At 45.6% G+C, this 17,249-nt stretch overlaps 1 protein-coding gene across 1 annotated transcript in view; it reads right to left on the bottom strand.

The window, feature by feature from the left end:
- Nucleotides 1-1,702: 1,702 nt before the first annotated feature.
- Nucleotides 1,703-17,249, bottom strand: part of PNPLA1 (patatin like phospholipase domain containing 1) — a 49,497-nt gene continuing 33,950 nt past the window's right edge. The window contains 5 exon segments of the mRNA XM_003986105.5: nt 1,703-3,106; nt 3,856-3,982; nt 7,087-7,212; nt 8,564-8,642; nt 11,537-12,094. Coding sequence (XP_003986154.4) covers nt 3,056-3,106; nt 3,856-3,982; nt 7,087-7,212; nt 8,564-8,642; nt 11,537-12,094 — 941 coding nt within the window. The 3' untranslated portion in view covers nt 1,703-3,055.

Genomic DNA, 17,249 nt, shown 5'->3' with positions numbered 1-17,249 from the left:
TGTACATTGTTTCTTATTTAGAATGATGTTCTTTAAGCTATATGACTATTTGGTATGAGTTCCCGATGCTGGCATCTGAGTCTCATTTTTGTACTGTGTTATTTAAGCAAATAAAGAAATTGATTTGCACAAAGGTCTCATCTGGATTATTCACAGTGGTGGCAAGATGGGAGCCCACCCGCCACAGCTAGGCCAGTCTGGTGCCTGCAAGGCTGTGAGGGTCAGCCCCCTTGTCCCCGCCTGGGGGCCCTCTCTGGTCGCTCCCCAGGTGTCCTGTCCTTGAGCACCAGCTTGCTAAGACAGTAATGAAGTGCCCTGGGCATCAGGAGACCTGGGTTTTAGTCCAGCTCCCCACAGGCTGAGGGACGTCAGGGGCATGATACTTGCCCTCTGGACCCGACATCCTACAACTCTGGGGCCCTTAGGATGACAGTTAATTATATGTCCAGGAAAATCTGGGCCAGTCTCGATTCTACACCGTGTGTTTTACTAAGTCCCTAATTTTGGCCATTCAGAACCAGGGTAAAAATGGACAGAATACAGTGTCTGCCTTTTGGTCCAGAGAATGTGGTCTCTGCTGGAAGGCATCGAAGGCCTCCTCTCCCCTCTCTCAGATAACACAGGAGTCTTTCCAGGGGCTGCCCGGGGAGGGCGACCCTCTGGTGTGCATAGCTTGTCTTCTTTCCAAACCACTTTCCGCTTCCAACCCTTGAAGCCTCACTGTCATGCTCAGAGGAGGGCAGAAGAGGGCAGCGCCTCACTTCATAGATGAAAAAAGCTCAGAAGGGGCAGGTGCCTCGTGCAAGGTCACGTAACCACCTCCAGACAGAACCAGGCCAGGACCCAGCTCCCCGAGCCCCTGTTTTAGGGCCTCTCCTTGTTGTCTAATCCATTAGTTCTTTTTCCCAACCAATACTTATTGAGCATTTACTATGTGCCAGGTCTGATCTAGCTCTATGGAATAAACAAACGCAGAAGGCACGACCCCTGCCCTTGGGATGCTCGCGGACCTCGCTAGCTATGGGAATCTCGTGCCAGTAGGAATGTAGGAGCGTGGGACACCATTGTGTGAGGGTGGGGCTCCCTCCACTCACACCACAGAGGCTTTCAAGAGCACCGAGGTGCATGGGACACCCTGCTGCTTCGAATCGCTTTCAAAAGGTGGGTAAGTGACATCAGGACTTTTAATTAACCTAATTTCTGACCCTGAGAAGTCAGGAGGCTCAGTGAGTCAGAGATAACGGGGTCAGCCAAGACCTGGTTGAGTTCGGGATGTCAGCTGAGTTACAGGGAGGGCAGAGCCTCAGGGGTCATTTGGACGTGCTTGTTTGGAAGCCCAGAGTGTGTGCTCTGCCCTTGACCTCCACACCAGTGAGACCTCCAATTTCGAACCACAGTGACTGACACATCAAAAACCAATCCACTAGTATTGGCTTAAAAAAAAAAAAGAAAGATAAGGAGAAAGGAACTAATTGGAGTTGCCAAATTTAGCAAAAAAAAATATGGGTGGCCTAGTTAAATTTGAATTTCAGATACACAACAAATAATAGCAATACTGGGGCCATACTCATGCTAACTATTCATTGTTTCTCTGAAATCCAAATTGAACAAGATGTCCTGTATTTTCTCCAGCGGCCCTGAAACCAACGCAAGAACAATTCTCTTAATTGCCTCCTAATGGGGAAAAGGGACATACGAAAAATGAAGGGAAATATACACAGGAATTTATTGATTCTAACTGTAACCTGACTCTAACAGAAGGGCATCTGGGCTCTGAATACAGGCTTTCAGGTAAAACAACAGTTAAGGTCATGTTCAGTTCCCCCTTGCACAGCAGGGCATAAGCATTCCCAAGTTGTGCGAGCCTGAAACCCCCCCCTCCCCTGGTTCACAGGTCTCAAGGGCTCTGGCCGCGCCTGCCTGCAAACCACAAGACCACTCCTGGGGGAGAGGCTAGGGGACCACCGTGGACTTGTCTCTCCGCCCCCACATGGTCCCCGGGGCGCTCCCCTTGACTGGTCTGAGCCACAGACCTGGAGTAGGAAGAGGGTGCAAGAACACCTGAGATTTGATTCTTCTCAGCTTCTCAAAGATACAGTTAGATTCTTCCTGGCAGAATGTTCTAAAGGGAGCTTGTGCGGACTCCTGCTCCCTGACGTGGTCCTGTTAGCCGTAGGCTCCTCCAGGCCCTCTTGCCACAGCCCCCTGCCCTCCATGGCTAAAATTTGCATGCATCCTCCAGAGGCCCCAACCAAGCTCAGCGCTGTCTTCCACCCAGTCCTCTGGGGTTTGCATTCCAGGATTTGCAAAGCAAATACATCCGGAGGCCGTGGGCAGCCCAGGCTTCCTTACTGGGCCCGGCTGGGGCTGGAAGCTATCCACACTCCAGTGAGCAGCGGGGCTAATTTTTTTCTGGCTGGGTTGGAAAAATTGAGGCTGAAGTCTTTGCTGTGGAACATTTTCACTGAGGTGTGAACAGCAGACAGGGTCTGCCCTCGTGTTGCCCTCGTGCCGGGGGATGGGAGGGGAAGGGACGTTTGGCCTCTATGTCCTCTACAACCACACCAGGACTCAGGGAAGTCCAGGAGGGCTGGCTCACACAGCCACACCACACGAGCCCTGGGGAGCTTATCATGACCTCGTGCCGGATCAGCTCCATGAGTGATTCCAGGGAGCAGCTGAGGCAGAGTCCGGTGGTTCTAAGTCAAGCCTTTGGGACAGTGAGAGAATTAAAAACAAAAGAAAGCAAAGCAAAAGAGCCTGATCTCTTGATGGGAAAGAGGAAAGTGCGTCCGTGGCTCAGTACCGCTCGATCCGCAAGGGTTTGGCCCTGTAGACTAGATTCTGGGGGGCCGGGGTCTGACACGGCCCCGTGTCAAAGAAGCGAAGTCAGGCCGGGGCCGGGAGGATGTTTAGACAAGGAAGTGCTCGCCCAGGGGAATCAGGACTCTCCACACCAACAGGCTTGGTAGTGGGTAACACCTGGTCCCCAGAAGGCATAGGGTGAGGGCACTGCATCTGAGAGCCTTGGGGAGAAGGCTCTACCGTGGGGTCATCAGGTTCTCTCCCATTCCAGCTCAAGTTTTCTCTCTCGGCTCACAGTTTCCTAGAAAAAGGACAGAGATTCATCATTTCTAAGTCCCTCATCTAGGACGTTCCTCCCCTTATTTCCGCTGAGAACATCCTTCACAGTTTCAAATGCCTCAGGCAGCCCCAGGCGAGTAGCCAGGCCCCATGATAGCCAACTGGATGCATAGAAATCGGAAATCTCAATTTATACCAGAAATCAGCTATCAGATCCCGCTTTATAATTACACGGGTCTTTTGCAAATGGAGAATTCCACTGACAGAGCAGGACTTAATAGTGTTTGAAACATCATTTGATTTACAAAAGTCTGGTTAGTATTTGGTTTTGCAGGAAGGGGAAAGAAGTGGAGTGGCCTCCAGAGCGCTGAGTTCAGTCGTGCAGACTGCACACTGTACAAGGAGACACTGTTAAGACAAAAGGGTGAGCATTTCGTGGACGTATTCATGCTGTGGCTTATTTGTACTGTTTTCTGTATATTATTTGTACAGTTCTGTACCTTTGTACGTCATTCGTACAGATTTCTAGCAGGCGGCAGTCAACCGTTTTAACAAAACCAGTATATTATCACAATCTTCCAGCAGCTGGGAATCAAGTTCTCCAGGAAAGGGTACTGTTTTCTCAGTGCACAAGGCAATATATGGGCTAGTGTTGGCCTTGACTATGGCCAGGAAGAGGCAGGTGGGGTCAGAAAGGAAACTGGGCAGACAGCATCCCAGGACAGAGCAGGCAGTGCCTGGCTTCCAGGGTCACCCTGGGCAGTTCCACACCTCAGGGCAGCTGTATTCCTGGATCCGGCCTGTAGCTGTATTCCTGGATCTGGGATGAGGCCTGTAGGTGACCCAAACTGTCTCGGACGTGGAGAGCAGAGAGAAATCGAGTGGGCAGGGAGCAGACCTGGATGTGAGAAGCCAAGAAAGCACATGTGAGGAGAAGTGAGACACAAAGGGGGCTCTGCAAAGACCTGAGTTTCAAGGCCCCTTCCATGTGCTGTGTGACCCTGGCCAATCATGTGCCCTCTCGAGGAAATGGAGGCACTAGGACTAGGCCCCGTGACTTCCGATTCACTCCAGTGCTCGCTCCTTCTACCACTCAGTGATCAACACCAAGACACTGGTGACAGATGACTCGGATCCTGGCTCTGCCACCTACCTACTGTGTGACTTCGGACATGTTGCTTACCCTCTCGGTGCCACAATGCCTGGAACATAATAACTACTCTGGAAGTTTTAGCTATTAACATTACATTCACATTTGAATAGGGAGAAATTCCATAGTAACTCAAAGGAGGGGCTCTCTGCTGGTAGAAATTGGAGGAGTCTGACAGAATGGGTAGCAGTTGAGAGGGTGTGAGTAGCAATGAGCAAGAGGGACCTCTTCCTTTTCCACTTGTAGCCTGGAGGCAGTCCCTGGATTTCTCAATCCCTCTTGCCACTTTGAGACCAGTTACACAACCCAAATCAGATGACCACTGAACTCTTACTGGAAGAGAGACGAGGCTAGCAGTGGAAAGCTAGGCTGATACATATACATAGCCATGCCCCAGACTCCCTGTAACCTAAGCAGCATCATCCCAGCCAACTCACAGGACTATGGAAGAGGAGAATAAACGTTTGTTTTATAATCCACTGAGAGTGGGGGGGGGGGGGATTGCTTGTTATATAGCATTATCGTAGCAGCAATAACTGACTAATACAATTAGCACCAGAATATGAATTTGAACATCTGATTTAAAAAACACAAGAGAGACAGCGAGAGAGAAGGAGAGAGATATTAACATATGGAACATCTACCTTGTAGCTTTTACTTACTTATTTATTTATTTTTTTAAAGTAGGCTCTAGGACCAATGTGGGGCTTGAACGCAAGACCCTGAGATCAAGAATCACATGCTCTACCGGCTGAGCCAGCCAGGTGCCCCTTACCCTATAGCTTTTATTCTAGCCTCTCTTCTGTTTGTTGGGAGGAATATCAGTTGGGGATCAGGAGTTTGCACGGGACTAGGCCATGGATGTGACAATGTCACTTGTGATTGTAGATTTCCTCTCTTTCTGGGTTGCTCCTCCTCTATGCCTAACCTTTTTGAGCATCTTTTTTTGACCCCCTACCCTCGTCTTTGAAGCTCAGAGTATGGATTTGCATGGAATTGCTTAAGACCGTCAATTGGTAAATTGCTTCCAGGCAGTTTCATAATCTGTTCTATAAAGGAACAACGCAGACGGAATGTGTGACCTACTGACAACAGTATTTCCCACAGCTGTGAATGTTGTTTTGTTTGTTTTTATCACAGGCTGCTGCTTTATAAAGGCACTTGAATCCTAGAAGTTTATCGGCCAAGGTAGAGCTCGCTGAGTTACACAGTTTCCACTGCTCCAATGTATAGGAAGAGGCCTGGCCCTGGAATGAAGGGACCCAAGTCTGGGTCTGGCTTCCAGATGGCACTCCCAGCCCCGAGGAAGCTTCCCTACCCCCACAGCAGACCTGCCTATGCTCTCATGACCAAACTTGACCTTGAGCTGCTAGAGACAGAGATATGGACCCTCAAAAGTCAAAGAAATCTGGAGGCTGAAGACCAAGGAACAGAGTGAGGCTAATCCCAGGACACGCTAAACCGATGACCCCTAAGGACCACCAATGGCCTGCTGGGTCCTGCACCCTCCCCGCCCATCCTTTAATCCAGAAAGTGACACATGCATCTGCCCCACTTCCTGCAGCAGCTCTGAGAATCTCCTCCCCACCATACTGCTTCCCACCACCCACCAAGTACCTAACGGCCCAGACCTCAAAGTGGGCCTGTTGCTGCCGGGGTGAGCTTTTGACCCTCATCTATCTGATAATCTCTCTGCCTACCCAGGGATCCCATCTGGGACAGGAACAACACGGAAGGATGTCACTTAAAATGACTTGGGGATTTTTCTGACCAATGGAGGCTTGAAGCGAATTAGATAGCAATGTGGGTCTGTCCCATTCAGAGAATATTTTGATAATCCAGTAAAATAGTTGTAGATGATTCCTGGCTTCATTTGTGTTTAAAACTGGTATTTTTCGGGGCACTTGGGTGGCTCAGTCAGTTAAGCATCTGACTCTTGATCTCAGCTCAGGTCATGTTCTCATGGTCCATGGGATCGAGCCCTGCATTGGGCTCTGCACTGACAGTGCAGAGCCTGCTTGGAATTCTCTCTCCTTCTCTCTCTGCTCCTCCTCCACTTGTGCTCTCCCTGTCTCAAAATAAATAAACTTAAAAAAAAAAACCCACAAAAGCTAGCATTTTTCATTTGCAAGTGTATATGTATATATGCATGTCTCTTTTAAAAAATGTTATGGCTCAGTAAAAAATTAAGACTTCGTTCTTGTCTTTAGCTCAAAGTTCAATTTTGGGGTAAACTCTTAAAAGTTGGGGATTGAGTTTAATTCATTCGCTATCTCTAGAGACAAGTAGAGTGCTTGGTATCTATTAGGTGCTCAATAAAGGTTGACTAATGGAATCAATGACAATCTAATATAATTAAAAAATATATACCAAGCAGGCCTAAAATGGTTAGGGCTTTTAGCTGTAGTTTGGCAACAATTTGGATCTTTACGTGTTGAGGGTCACAGGGTCACACGACTGTCTAGTTTGTTTTTTAAGTAGAGTTCTATTGAGATGGCAGTTAGTTAACCTCTGCCTATAACCCTAATATCTACTAAATTATTGAGTGCTAATTACACATCTTGCCTTCTGCAGCAAAGCACTTTACATGTTGACCTCATTAAAGCTTCACAATATCATCCCTATTTGACAGGTTGGGAAATAGAGGCTCAGATAGACCACTTGTCCTAGGCATGCTCCCTGAGTGAGATAGCGGCCGGCCAGGGGTTTTCTGTTGGGTGGGTCAGACTCCAAAGCCCAGCTCCTAACCCTCCCGCTCTTACTGACTCCTCCCTACTCCTTGTGATCTTCCTGCAGACTGTTCCCAAAGCTTTTCCTCCCCAGGGCATTTGAGAAACATTAGCCACACTCACTGCGCTTTGCTGCCTGGTTTTTTGGACCGCGGATGTCTTGGGAAGCCTTTTCTGGTGCCATTTGTTTTTTGTTTGTTCTTCTTGAATATTTTGCTCATCCAACTTGAGTCTTCGGCAGGGTTGTCCCTGAGTGAGAGATGAAGCAAATGGTTTGTTAATAACCTGTCCTGGGTTCCCCACCATCAGGGCCCTGCTCCAGCTCAGAAGGTAGACAGACACACAAATGCTATGGTTTTTAACCCTGGCTGAACACCAGAGTTCCACGGCAAACATTTATTTTATAATCAATGACTATTTAAGTAACATTATGCCAACTAGTCAATGGAAACTCAAACTCTTATACAGTTATATGTCAATGCAATAAAATTTAAACCATGTGAACAAAAATGCATAGTTTATGCCCAAGCACAAGTTTTTAAAATTTATGCAAACTCTTTCAAAAAGTCTTTTAAAAAAATGTTTATTTATTTTTGAGAGAGAGAGAGAGACATCAAGGAGTGGCAGAGAGAGAGAGAGAGAGAGGGACAGAGGATCCAAAGCAGGCCCTGTGCTGACAGCAGAGAGCCCGATGCAAGCCTTGAACTCATGAACCATGAGATCATGACCTGAGCTGAAGTCTAATGCTCAGCTGACTGAGCCACCCAGGTGCCCCCCAAAAGTCTCATAATGAAAATTATACTTAATGTGAGAAGCAGGTATATTTTAATATATTTGATATGATATGGAGTGGGAACATCAGAAGGACCTGCTCTCTCAATACCTGCAACTGTGGCCCTGAGAACCCCAGCCTCTGCCAGAGCTGCCCCGGGGCAGGAGGGATTAGGGTAGGGGAGAGGAAAGATACCCTTTGACCCACTCTCTGATCTCCTGCTGGTGCCTGACAATGGCCAGCCCAATTGGCAAGCAGCCAACGAGGGAGACTGGGTAATGTGGTCCCTAAAAAAAAGAAAAAAAAAAAAACAATCCTCAGGCCCTCTCAGAATGACCTCAAAGGTAATAATGGAGAACACATTACACAACCCAGACAACTGATGTGCATTGTAAAAAAAGATTTTCTGGGGACAATCTACAACATAGGAATATTAGCCCTCTTACCATGCTGATAGAAAATAATTTGGATTAAGGAAGGCCTTTGATAGAGTCCCTCAATTCATACTGTGCAGGGGCTACCTCAGGGTAGGATATAACATGCCTGCTAGCTCTCTTGAACTGAGCTGGCTCCAGAGAGTAAGAAGTGAGGGGCTGCACATTCTCCTACTGCTTTTGGAGAAGGTACATTGAGCACAAATAGCTCATTTCCCACTCGTTGCCCCCACTGAAGAAGAGAGAAGTGTAAAGGGGTGGACTGTAATCATACAAACTGGAAAAGGATCCCAGTGTTCCTAGGGCAGCTAAAGAGAAGGAAAAATTCACTTAGCTAGGCCCCCCGTTCCTTGGCCAAAGGAAAGAATGTGTCCCCAGTTAAAGGCAAACTTACATTGCATAGGGCTTGTTGGTGGCTTCCTTCACGTTAACCACAGGCATGGCACCTTTCTGACTTGAAGAGGCAAGGGGAGCTACAAAAGCAAAAATCGAGCAGACGTGAGTAAGGCGTGGACGGGGAGGAGTATTTAGTCATTTTTGAAATAACAATAGGAAGTAAGCAAGAGTATCCAGAAACAGTAAACATCTCTCTTAATCTCAAATTCTCATGTTGACAGAGACCCAGGGCAGTGGCATCTTGTGACAGGATGGATACAGACCTTTGGTGTAGTGTTATCAACAATCCCCCCACAAAAAAGCAACTGTGTTAGGGCAAGTTTTCAGGAAAATCCCCCGCAGGGGCCTGAACCTTCCATCACCTGCTATGTGTAAAGCTTTTTTTCTTTTTTAATGGAAAAGAAAATATTAATAGTTTCATGACCATTGTTCTTAAGAAAGCTCTTTTCCTATTTTCTGTGAGTATGGGGATAGATGATATATGAAGATGACTGTGTAATTTTGTAATACGTATAAATAAAAATAATGTAAACTATATTTAAGTTCCTCCACTTGAAGTTCTTCCATTTGGGGTCTCATTGGATATCCCTGGCTTTCCCAAATCTATTTGCAGCTCCTGTGTTTATGGATTTTCCTGGGACATTTTGCAACCCCCTTCACCCCTAACAGCAACATGGCCACCACTAAATGACAGATCACACTAACCTCTGAGAGGCTCCCTTCTGCCCATCTCCCACAGATGGCCTAGGCTGTTGTTACTGAGGCCCAGCTGAAGACCATAACTATACAGCACTACTGAATGTAAGGGCCAGATATTTCTTCATCATGAGGCTCTGCACTGTAGAATGTTCAGCAGCGTCCTCGGTCTCTACACACCAGATGTTACCCACTAGCTGAAAATCAAAGATGTCTCCCGATATTGCCAAATGTCTCCTGAGGATAAAATGGCCCATAGTTCAGAAGCACTGGACTGTCTGTCCCCTCTGTCTACCCCCAGCATGAGCAAGGAATGCCAGCTCAGGGCCCAGGATTGCCCAGGCTACCTGAAGATGGCTATCTTTGGACACGGGTGTGAATAACATAAAACAAATGCATTTAATTTAACAGCGTGTAAGACAGCATGTGAAACACTTTGGCCAATTTTCTTACTTTTAAGGTCCTGGTATTTTACTGTGATTAAAAGGGTCAAACTATTCCAGAGAAAGTGTACCCCTGATTTGGGGCAGATCCGCCAAGAAGGAAACTGTCATGCTAGTCTGTGCTAATGTTTGCCCTAATAAACTATGGGAGTCTGGTGGATGGACCATGGAGACCCTATGAGCTGGCTTTAGTCCATCATTTGGGGACCTCTCCCTTTGCCCCCACACAGACCATCCACAGTAGCCAAACAGGTATCTTCTTCATCCTGAATGTTCCTTGCACTTTCCTTCTCTGAAACTGAACATCTAGAATAAACAAAATCTGAATTTCTCATTCTACTCTGCCCCATCCTGTCTCACAAACCATGATCATCAAAATCTTGTTCATTTCAGCTCACCTGTCACCTCCAAGAGGCATTTCCTTAATCAATTACCTCAGACAGAAGTGATCTTAAAAAAAAAATTTTTTAATGTTTCTTCATTTTTGAAAGAGAGAAAGAGAGACAGAGCACGAGTTGGGAGGGGCAGAGAGAGAGGGAGACACAGAATCTGAAGCAGGCTCCAGGCTCTGAGCTGTCAGCACAGAGCCTGATGCCGTGCTGGAACTCACTGACTGCGAGATCATGACCTGAGCTGAAGTCAGATGCTTAACTTGCTGAGCCACCCAGGCGCCCCAGAAGTGATCTTAATCTCTGCGACTACTTGACTACCTGCCACGCTCCATTTTTGTTAGTGATGTAGCAGTTACTAATTTTTTCTGTATTTTTGAGGCTGGTATCTCTGTCATCCCCTCTGCTGGAGGGGAGATCTCTTGAGTGAGGAACTGAAAATTCTTCATCTTTGAAGACTCAAGAGCGGTACTTTTCAAGCTGTCTGTAGAAGATATTAGTTGTGAAGAACCAGTTTTTAAAAATCTTTTTTTGGGGGCGCCTGGGTGGCGCAGTCGGTTAAGCGTCCGACTTCAGCCAGGTCACGATCTCGCGGTCCGTGAGTTCGAGCCCCGCGTCGGGCTCTGGGCTGATGGCTCAGAGCCTGGAGCCTGTTTCCGATTCTGTGTCTCCCTCTCTCTCTGCCCCTCCCCCGTTCATGCTCTGTGTCTCTCTGTCCCAAAAATAAATAAAAAAACGTTGAAAAAAAATTAAAAAAAAAGAGAGAAAAAAAATTAAAAAAAATAAAAATCTTTTTTTTTTTTTTTTGCAATCCATAATGGAACTAGTACTTTTGTGAAATACAATGAATTAGTAGGAAAATGACCAAGCTCTCGGATGTCCTGACAATATTTATTGCTAAAAATTGTCCTAAATGCTTACTTTCAACCTCTGCTCATTTCATTGTAAATTAGTCACAAATAGTTTGGGGACCAGCGTTGGTCCACAAAGCACTCTTTGAGTGGCCCTCCCCCAGCACAGTGGCTATCACAATAAAAACCTTCTGGTACAGTGCTTCTCAAACATGGTTCTCAAAAGAACCCCCTGGAGGACTTGTAAAACATATAGATACCTGGGTCCCACTCCCTGAATCAGTAGGTCTGTGGTGGGGCCTGAGAACTTGCATTGCTAACGAGTTCCCAGGTGATGAGTTTGCTGTCACGGCCTCTGACCAACCTTTGAAAATCACTGGACTAAAAACCTGAACAAATGTCAAGAACACTGTCCCCTTGTGGTGGCCTATCCTCAAAACAGGTAAAGCCTCTAAAGCTAACTGCTCACGTCACCACTGCACCCCTCTAAAGCAATGGTTATCAGCTACCGTGTTGTTGCACATTTGCCAAGGGGCCCCAGACATAAGAAATACTTCTGGCTTCTTCTGTGAGAAGGCAGAAGGGTCCATACCTTGGGGCTGTTCTGGGCCCAGGTCTTCCACGCGTAGCTGTGTAGGTGACGCTGAAGGAGAACATTGGGGCAGTGTTTGAGATGTCACTACAGCCGGTGGCCTGGGTGACCCAGATGACTGGGAGGGTGGGGATCTTGGTGGTGATCCAGTCCCTTGTACCTGCTGCTGTGATTGGACAGGTGTTGAGCTGAGTGTTAAGTGCACAGCTGGGAGTGATGCAGGCATCAGGTCATCTGGAGAATGTGATGGTGATGAGGCCAGCGCAGTGGCAGGTGACTGCTCAAATGAAGAGCCAGCTGGTGAAACAGGTGATTCTACAGGACGCTCATGTGTGGATTCAGGTCTCTCCACAGGCGAGAACACAAGTGGACCATGGCCATCCTTTCCCTCCTCTTTGGGAGCCCACTGTGCGTGAAGTTGTATGGATTCCTCCTCTGTCTGGAGGCTTGACTGGCTGCCTTCAGGGCACTCATTGCCAAGGGCAAGTTCTATATTGCAGTACACTTCTACGCGGGGGAACATCACTCTCTTGGAGGGAGAATTGAGATAAGCATCATCTAGGAAAACAACAGCATGGGGTCACAGGTGGCATTTCTAACCCCTGGCATCAGCATGGTGTTTGCAAAAAGGGATTTCCCAAATTATTTTCATAAGCAGGAGTAGTGCTTTTCAATGGCTTTTCTTTACTTACTCAAATTTATATTATTTGGTTGTGGATTGATTCACTTATTCAATGGGTATTTATTGAGCATCTATATATGTGCCAGGCATTATATCAGGCATTGAGGAATGAAGGGGACAAAAACAGTGTGACGGTTCCCGACTTCTTAGAGTGTGCAGTCTAGCATGGGGCAGGCATTGACCCCCCAAGTAATCTCAAGCTGTAACCAAGACAAGTTCTAGGTAAGAGTGAAACATGATGTTAGCAGACAGGGAAGCAGGGAGGACTTAATCAGGAGGACTTCCCTGAGGAAGTGATATTTGAGCTGAGATCTGAAGGGCGAGTGAAGGTCCAGGTGGGGGTCAGGATGGATGGGGAAGAGCATTTCCAACAGGGGGAACAGCACACACAAATGCCACAAGTTCAAGGGGGCATGAGGAGCGCCTGAAAGGTTAGTGTGGTTAGAACCGGGGTGGGGGCACTGTGGGGAGAGATAGGGCTGAGGAGGCCACAGGGGCCAGACCATGCTTGTAGACAACGTTGAGGGCCCTTGGTTTCCATGGAGACCATGAAAGACTTATAGGTGGGGCGATGCTGCACTACCTCTGGCTTTGGCGAGATCACTGTGGCTGCTGAATGAAGACTCACTGAGAAGGGCCTAGGGGACCCAGGGAAACCTATAAGGCTGCTCTGGAGAGGTGTTTAGGGCTTGCACCTGGAAGGAGATAGAAGATTCTGTTTTGGAGGTAAAATAAATAAGAACTGGCACTGGATTGATTGAGGGAAGAGAGGAGGTAGCTGGTTTGCACAGCCAGATGGACGCTGGTTGCTGAGAGGGTGACCATGGAGGGGATGGGTTGGGGGAGCAGTGAGGAGGGCACAGGTTATGAGGTTGTTTGGGGACATGTGGATTTTAGGGGGCCTTAAAGATGTCCAAGGAGAGATGACAAATGGGCAGTTGGATACATGGGTTTGGATCTCAGAGAAGGGGTGAGGGTGAGGGTGTACCTTTGGGAGCCTCATCTATGGATGGTAACTGCAGCTGTGCTGGTGGCTGTGGAGGGATTGCCCAGGGAGGAAAAGCACAGTGAGAACAAGAGGGAGTCAGGACTGAGCGAGGAGAGGGGGAAGGGCGGAACCCAGGCCAAGTTTCTAAAATAGGCAAGAAAGATGTAGACTTTCTGTAGACCAAAGAAAGTTGCTGGTAAGAATCCAGTCGAGAGGTGGGGGTTCGATATATAAAAGAGAGATAGAATAATGGATGACTCAAGAGTCCTGAGATGGTGAAGGGGTCTGAGCACAGGCAGGGTGTGGGTTTTAGGCAAGAAGAGGGTTGCTTCCTTTAACTTTCGAGGAAAGAGGGAGACAGAGAAGGGTGAGTCTGTATATTCGGTAGTGCAAAGTTGAGAGAACTTCCCTCTGTTGGCTTTGGTTTTTTTCTGTGAAGTTGTTTGGATACAAATCCCTCTGCTGGGGATCAGGGAGAGGGGTAGTCTTGAGGTGGTGATTACAGAGGAGGAGAGAATGGCTTGACAAGACAAGTACTGCACGACTGTATTTTGTGTAGAAATCCACAAGCTAGTTCTAAAATTCATATCGGATTGGAAAGGACCTGGAATATACCAAACACCTTTGAAAAAACAAACAAAAAAAAACAAACAAAACAAAGTTGGAGAACTAAGACTACCTGATACCAAGATTTGTTATAAAGCTGCAGTGATCAAGACAGTATGACATTGACATAAAGACAGAGAAATTGATCAATGGCACAAAACAGAAGGTCTAGAACTAGACTCATGACATATATAGACAACTGACTTTACTCAAAGGTGCAAAGTCACTTCATTAGAGAAAGCGTAGTCTTTTCAGTAAACAATACTGGAGGAACTGGATGTCCATATGCAAAAAAAACAAAAAAACAAAAAAACCCCTTTGTTTTATACCTTGAACCACATCTAAAAATTAACTCAAGATGGAATATAGACACAAATGAAAAGCCAAAAAAACCATAAAACTTCTAGAAGGAAACAGAAAACGTTTTTGTGATCTTGAGTAAGGCAAAGATTTCTTAGGTAAGACACCAAAAGCATGATTCATAAAGGAAGCAAATTAATAATAAGGGCCCTATCAAAATGAAAAACTCCTTTTCAGAATACTGTTAAGGAATTGGAAAGAGAAATCAGAGACTGAGAGACAATATTTGAAAGTCATATTTCTAATAAAGGGCATTTCCCTGGAACCATGACCTGAGCTGAAATCAAGAGTCAGACGCTCAACCGATTGAGCCACCCAAGTGCTCCTAATTTCTTAAACATTTAAATAATTATTAAATTATTGCCAAATGAAAAAGCAAAACTATATACTATTCCAGGTATAGAAGAAGCCTTCTATGTTCCCATTATCTTTCCTACATACCCTATCCTGAGTTTGAGTTTTATAATTTCTATACAAATTTGTATACTTCCAAATTTATGTACTATGAATTGTATAGTACTTTCCAAATTTATGTACTATAAAAATATACATTATTTTTGTAGTATTTTGTATCAATTGAAATAAATCATTATCCATTCTCCTTTTTTAAAAAAAGAATATATAAAAGCTTTTAAATAAAACAATTCAAGGGGCGCCTGGGTGGCGCAGTCGGTTAAGCATCCGACTTCAGCCAGGTCACGATCTCGTGGTCTGTGAGTTCGAGCCCCGCGTCAGGCTCTGGGCTGATGTCTCAGAGCCTGGAGCCTGTTTCCGATTCTGTCTCCCTCTCTCTCTGCCCCTCCCCCGTTCATGCTCTGTCTCTCTCTGTTCCAAAAATAAATAAACGTTGAAAAAAAAATTTAAAAAAATAAATAAATAAAACAATTCAATTTTTAGATGGACAAAAGGGCCCACTGGAAGAGTTTCCAATGGCCAAAGCTGGAACAATGTGAGTAGCAAAATAAATAAAGTAAGATTGAAAAATAACCCAAAGTATAAAATAAGTATCCACGAATCCATACTGAAACAAACAAGCGATTGAAGAAGTACACAAATGGGGGAGAAGAGACAAATCTTCCAAGCAGAGAGATTTATGTAGATACCCTGCCCTCATTCCCTGCCCTCAAGGAAGTAAAGCCTAACTCTCACCCCTTAAGTGTGGGCTGTGCATAGTGACTTCTTTCCAAAGAGCATAGTATAGAAAGGGGGGAAAAGAGCAACTTCACAGTGGAGAAACCCAATAAACACCACTGCAGACAAGTGCAAGGTCAACATCATGGGTGATATGCCATGGGGATAGCATGTATGTACCCTCGACATAATGTGGCGACAACGGCACTTTGCCTCTGTGGTCTTCCTCTCTGGAACCCAGAACCCCAGTCTAATCATGAGACATCAGACAAACCCCAACTAAGGAACATTCCACAAAATATCTGGTCAGTACTCAAATCTTCCAAGGTCATTAAAAACAAGAAGAGTCGGGCACTTGGGTGGCTCCGTCGGTTGAGGGTCTGACTTGGGCTCAGGTCATGATCTCACAGCTCGGGTCGTGTGTTCAAGCCCTACATCGAGCTTGCTGCTGTCAGCGCAGAGCCCACTTCAGATCCTCTGTCCTTCTCTCTGCCCCTCCCCCGCTTGTGCTCTCTCAAAAATAAACATGAAAAACAAACATAAAACAAGGACAGTCTGAGAGAGTGTCATGGATACAAGGAACCTAAAGAGACACCATGGCAGAATGTGATGTGGTCTCCTGAAGGGGATCCTGGCTCAGAAAAAAGACATTAGGTTAAAAAGGAAGGAAATCTGAATATATGGCTTCAATTAATAATAACATCAATATTAGTGAAATAATTGTAAACACGACACTATACTATGTACCAAATTTTCCGTGTACCATCTCATGGGTGGGAGACATTATACTAGGGAATGAGGAGTATATGGAAGCTGTCCATACCATTTTCATATTTTTTCTGTGAATCTAGAACTATTCTTAAATAGTGGGAAACAACCAACAGAATCGAACACTTCGACAAAGAAGATATGTAGATGGCAAATAAGCACATGAAAAGACGCTGAACATCATTAGTCATTAAGGAAATACAAATTAAAATCACAATAAGATACCACCACACAACCAATCAAATGGCTCAAACTAAAAAGACTGACCATTTCAAGCGTTGGTGATAATTTGGAGACACTGGAACTCTCATACGCTGCTGTGGGGTTGTAAAATGGTCCGGCCACTTCAGAAAATAGTTTGGCAGTCTCTTAAAAAGTTAAACATACATTCTGGGTATATGTCCTTAGTCAGTATACGTCCCAAAGAATTGAAAACAGGATCTCGAAGATTATTTGCACATCCACGTTCATTGCATCATTATTCACAATAGCCAAGAGAAAGAAGCAATCCAAATTGTTCATTGATAGGTAAAGATGGATAAACCTTGAGGACATTATGAGAGTGAAATACACCAGTCACAAAAAGACAAATACTGTATGACTCCATTGACATGCGGTATCCAAAGTAGTCAGTCTCCTAGAAGTAGAAAATAGGACGGTGGCTTCTAGGGCTTTGGAGAAGGAGAAATGAGTTGTTGATCAATGGTATAGAGTTTCAGTTTTGCAAGACAAAAAAGTTCTGGAGATGGGTTGTACAATGCGAATATACTTAACACTACTCGACTGTCTGCTTACAAATGGTTAAGACGGTAAGTTCTATGCTATGTGTGTTTACCCTGGCTATACGTATATAGAATTCTATAATTAAATGTACATTCACCATACCACCTTGACATTCCACTCCTAGGTATTAACCCAAGAGAAATGAAAGCATGCGTTTGTGCTAAGACTCCATGAGTATTCGCAGCAGCTTTATTCATGAGAGCCCCAAACTGGATACGACCTAAATGTCCATGAATGGGGGAATGGATAAATTGTGGTATCTTCATAAATGGAATGGAATGGAAAAAGGAATGAACCATTTATACATGCAATAACACGATGAATCCCAGAATAATTATACTGAGTGAAAGAATGCGGACCAAAAAGAGTCCATCCTGTAAGTCCATACTGGAAAT

The sequence above is a fragment of the Felis catus genome, chromosome B2, assembly GCF_018350175.1.
Source record: "Felis catus isolate Fca126 chromosome B2, F.catus_Fca126_mat1.0, whole genome shotgun sequence".
NCBI classification, from domain to species: domain Eukaryota; kingdom Metazoa; phylum Chordata; class Mammalia; order Carnivora; family Felidae; genus Felis; species Felis catus.
The sequence above is the reverse complement of the archived record's forward strand: the minus strand, read 5'-3'. Positions and strand labels throughout refer to the sequence as shown.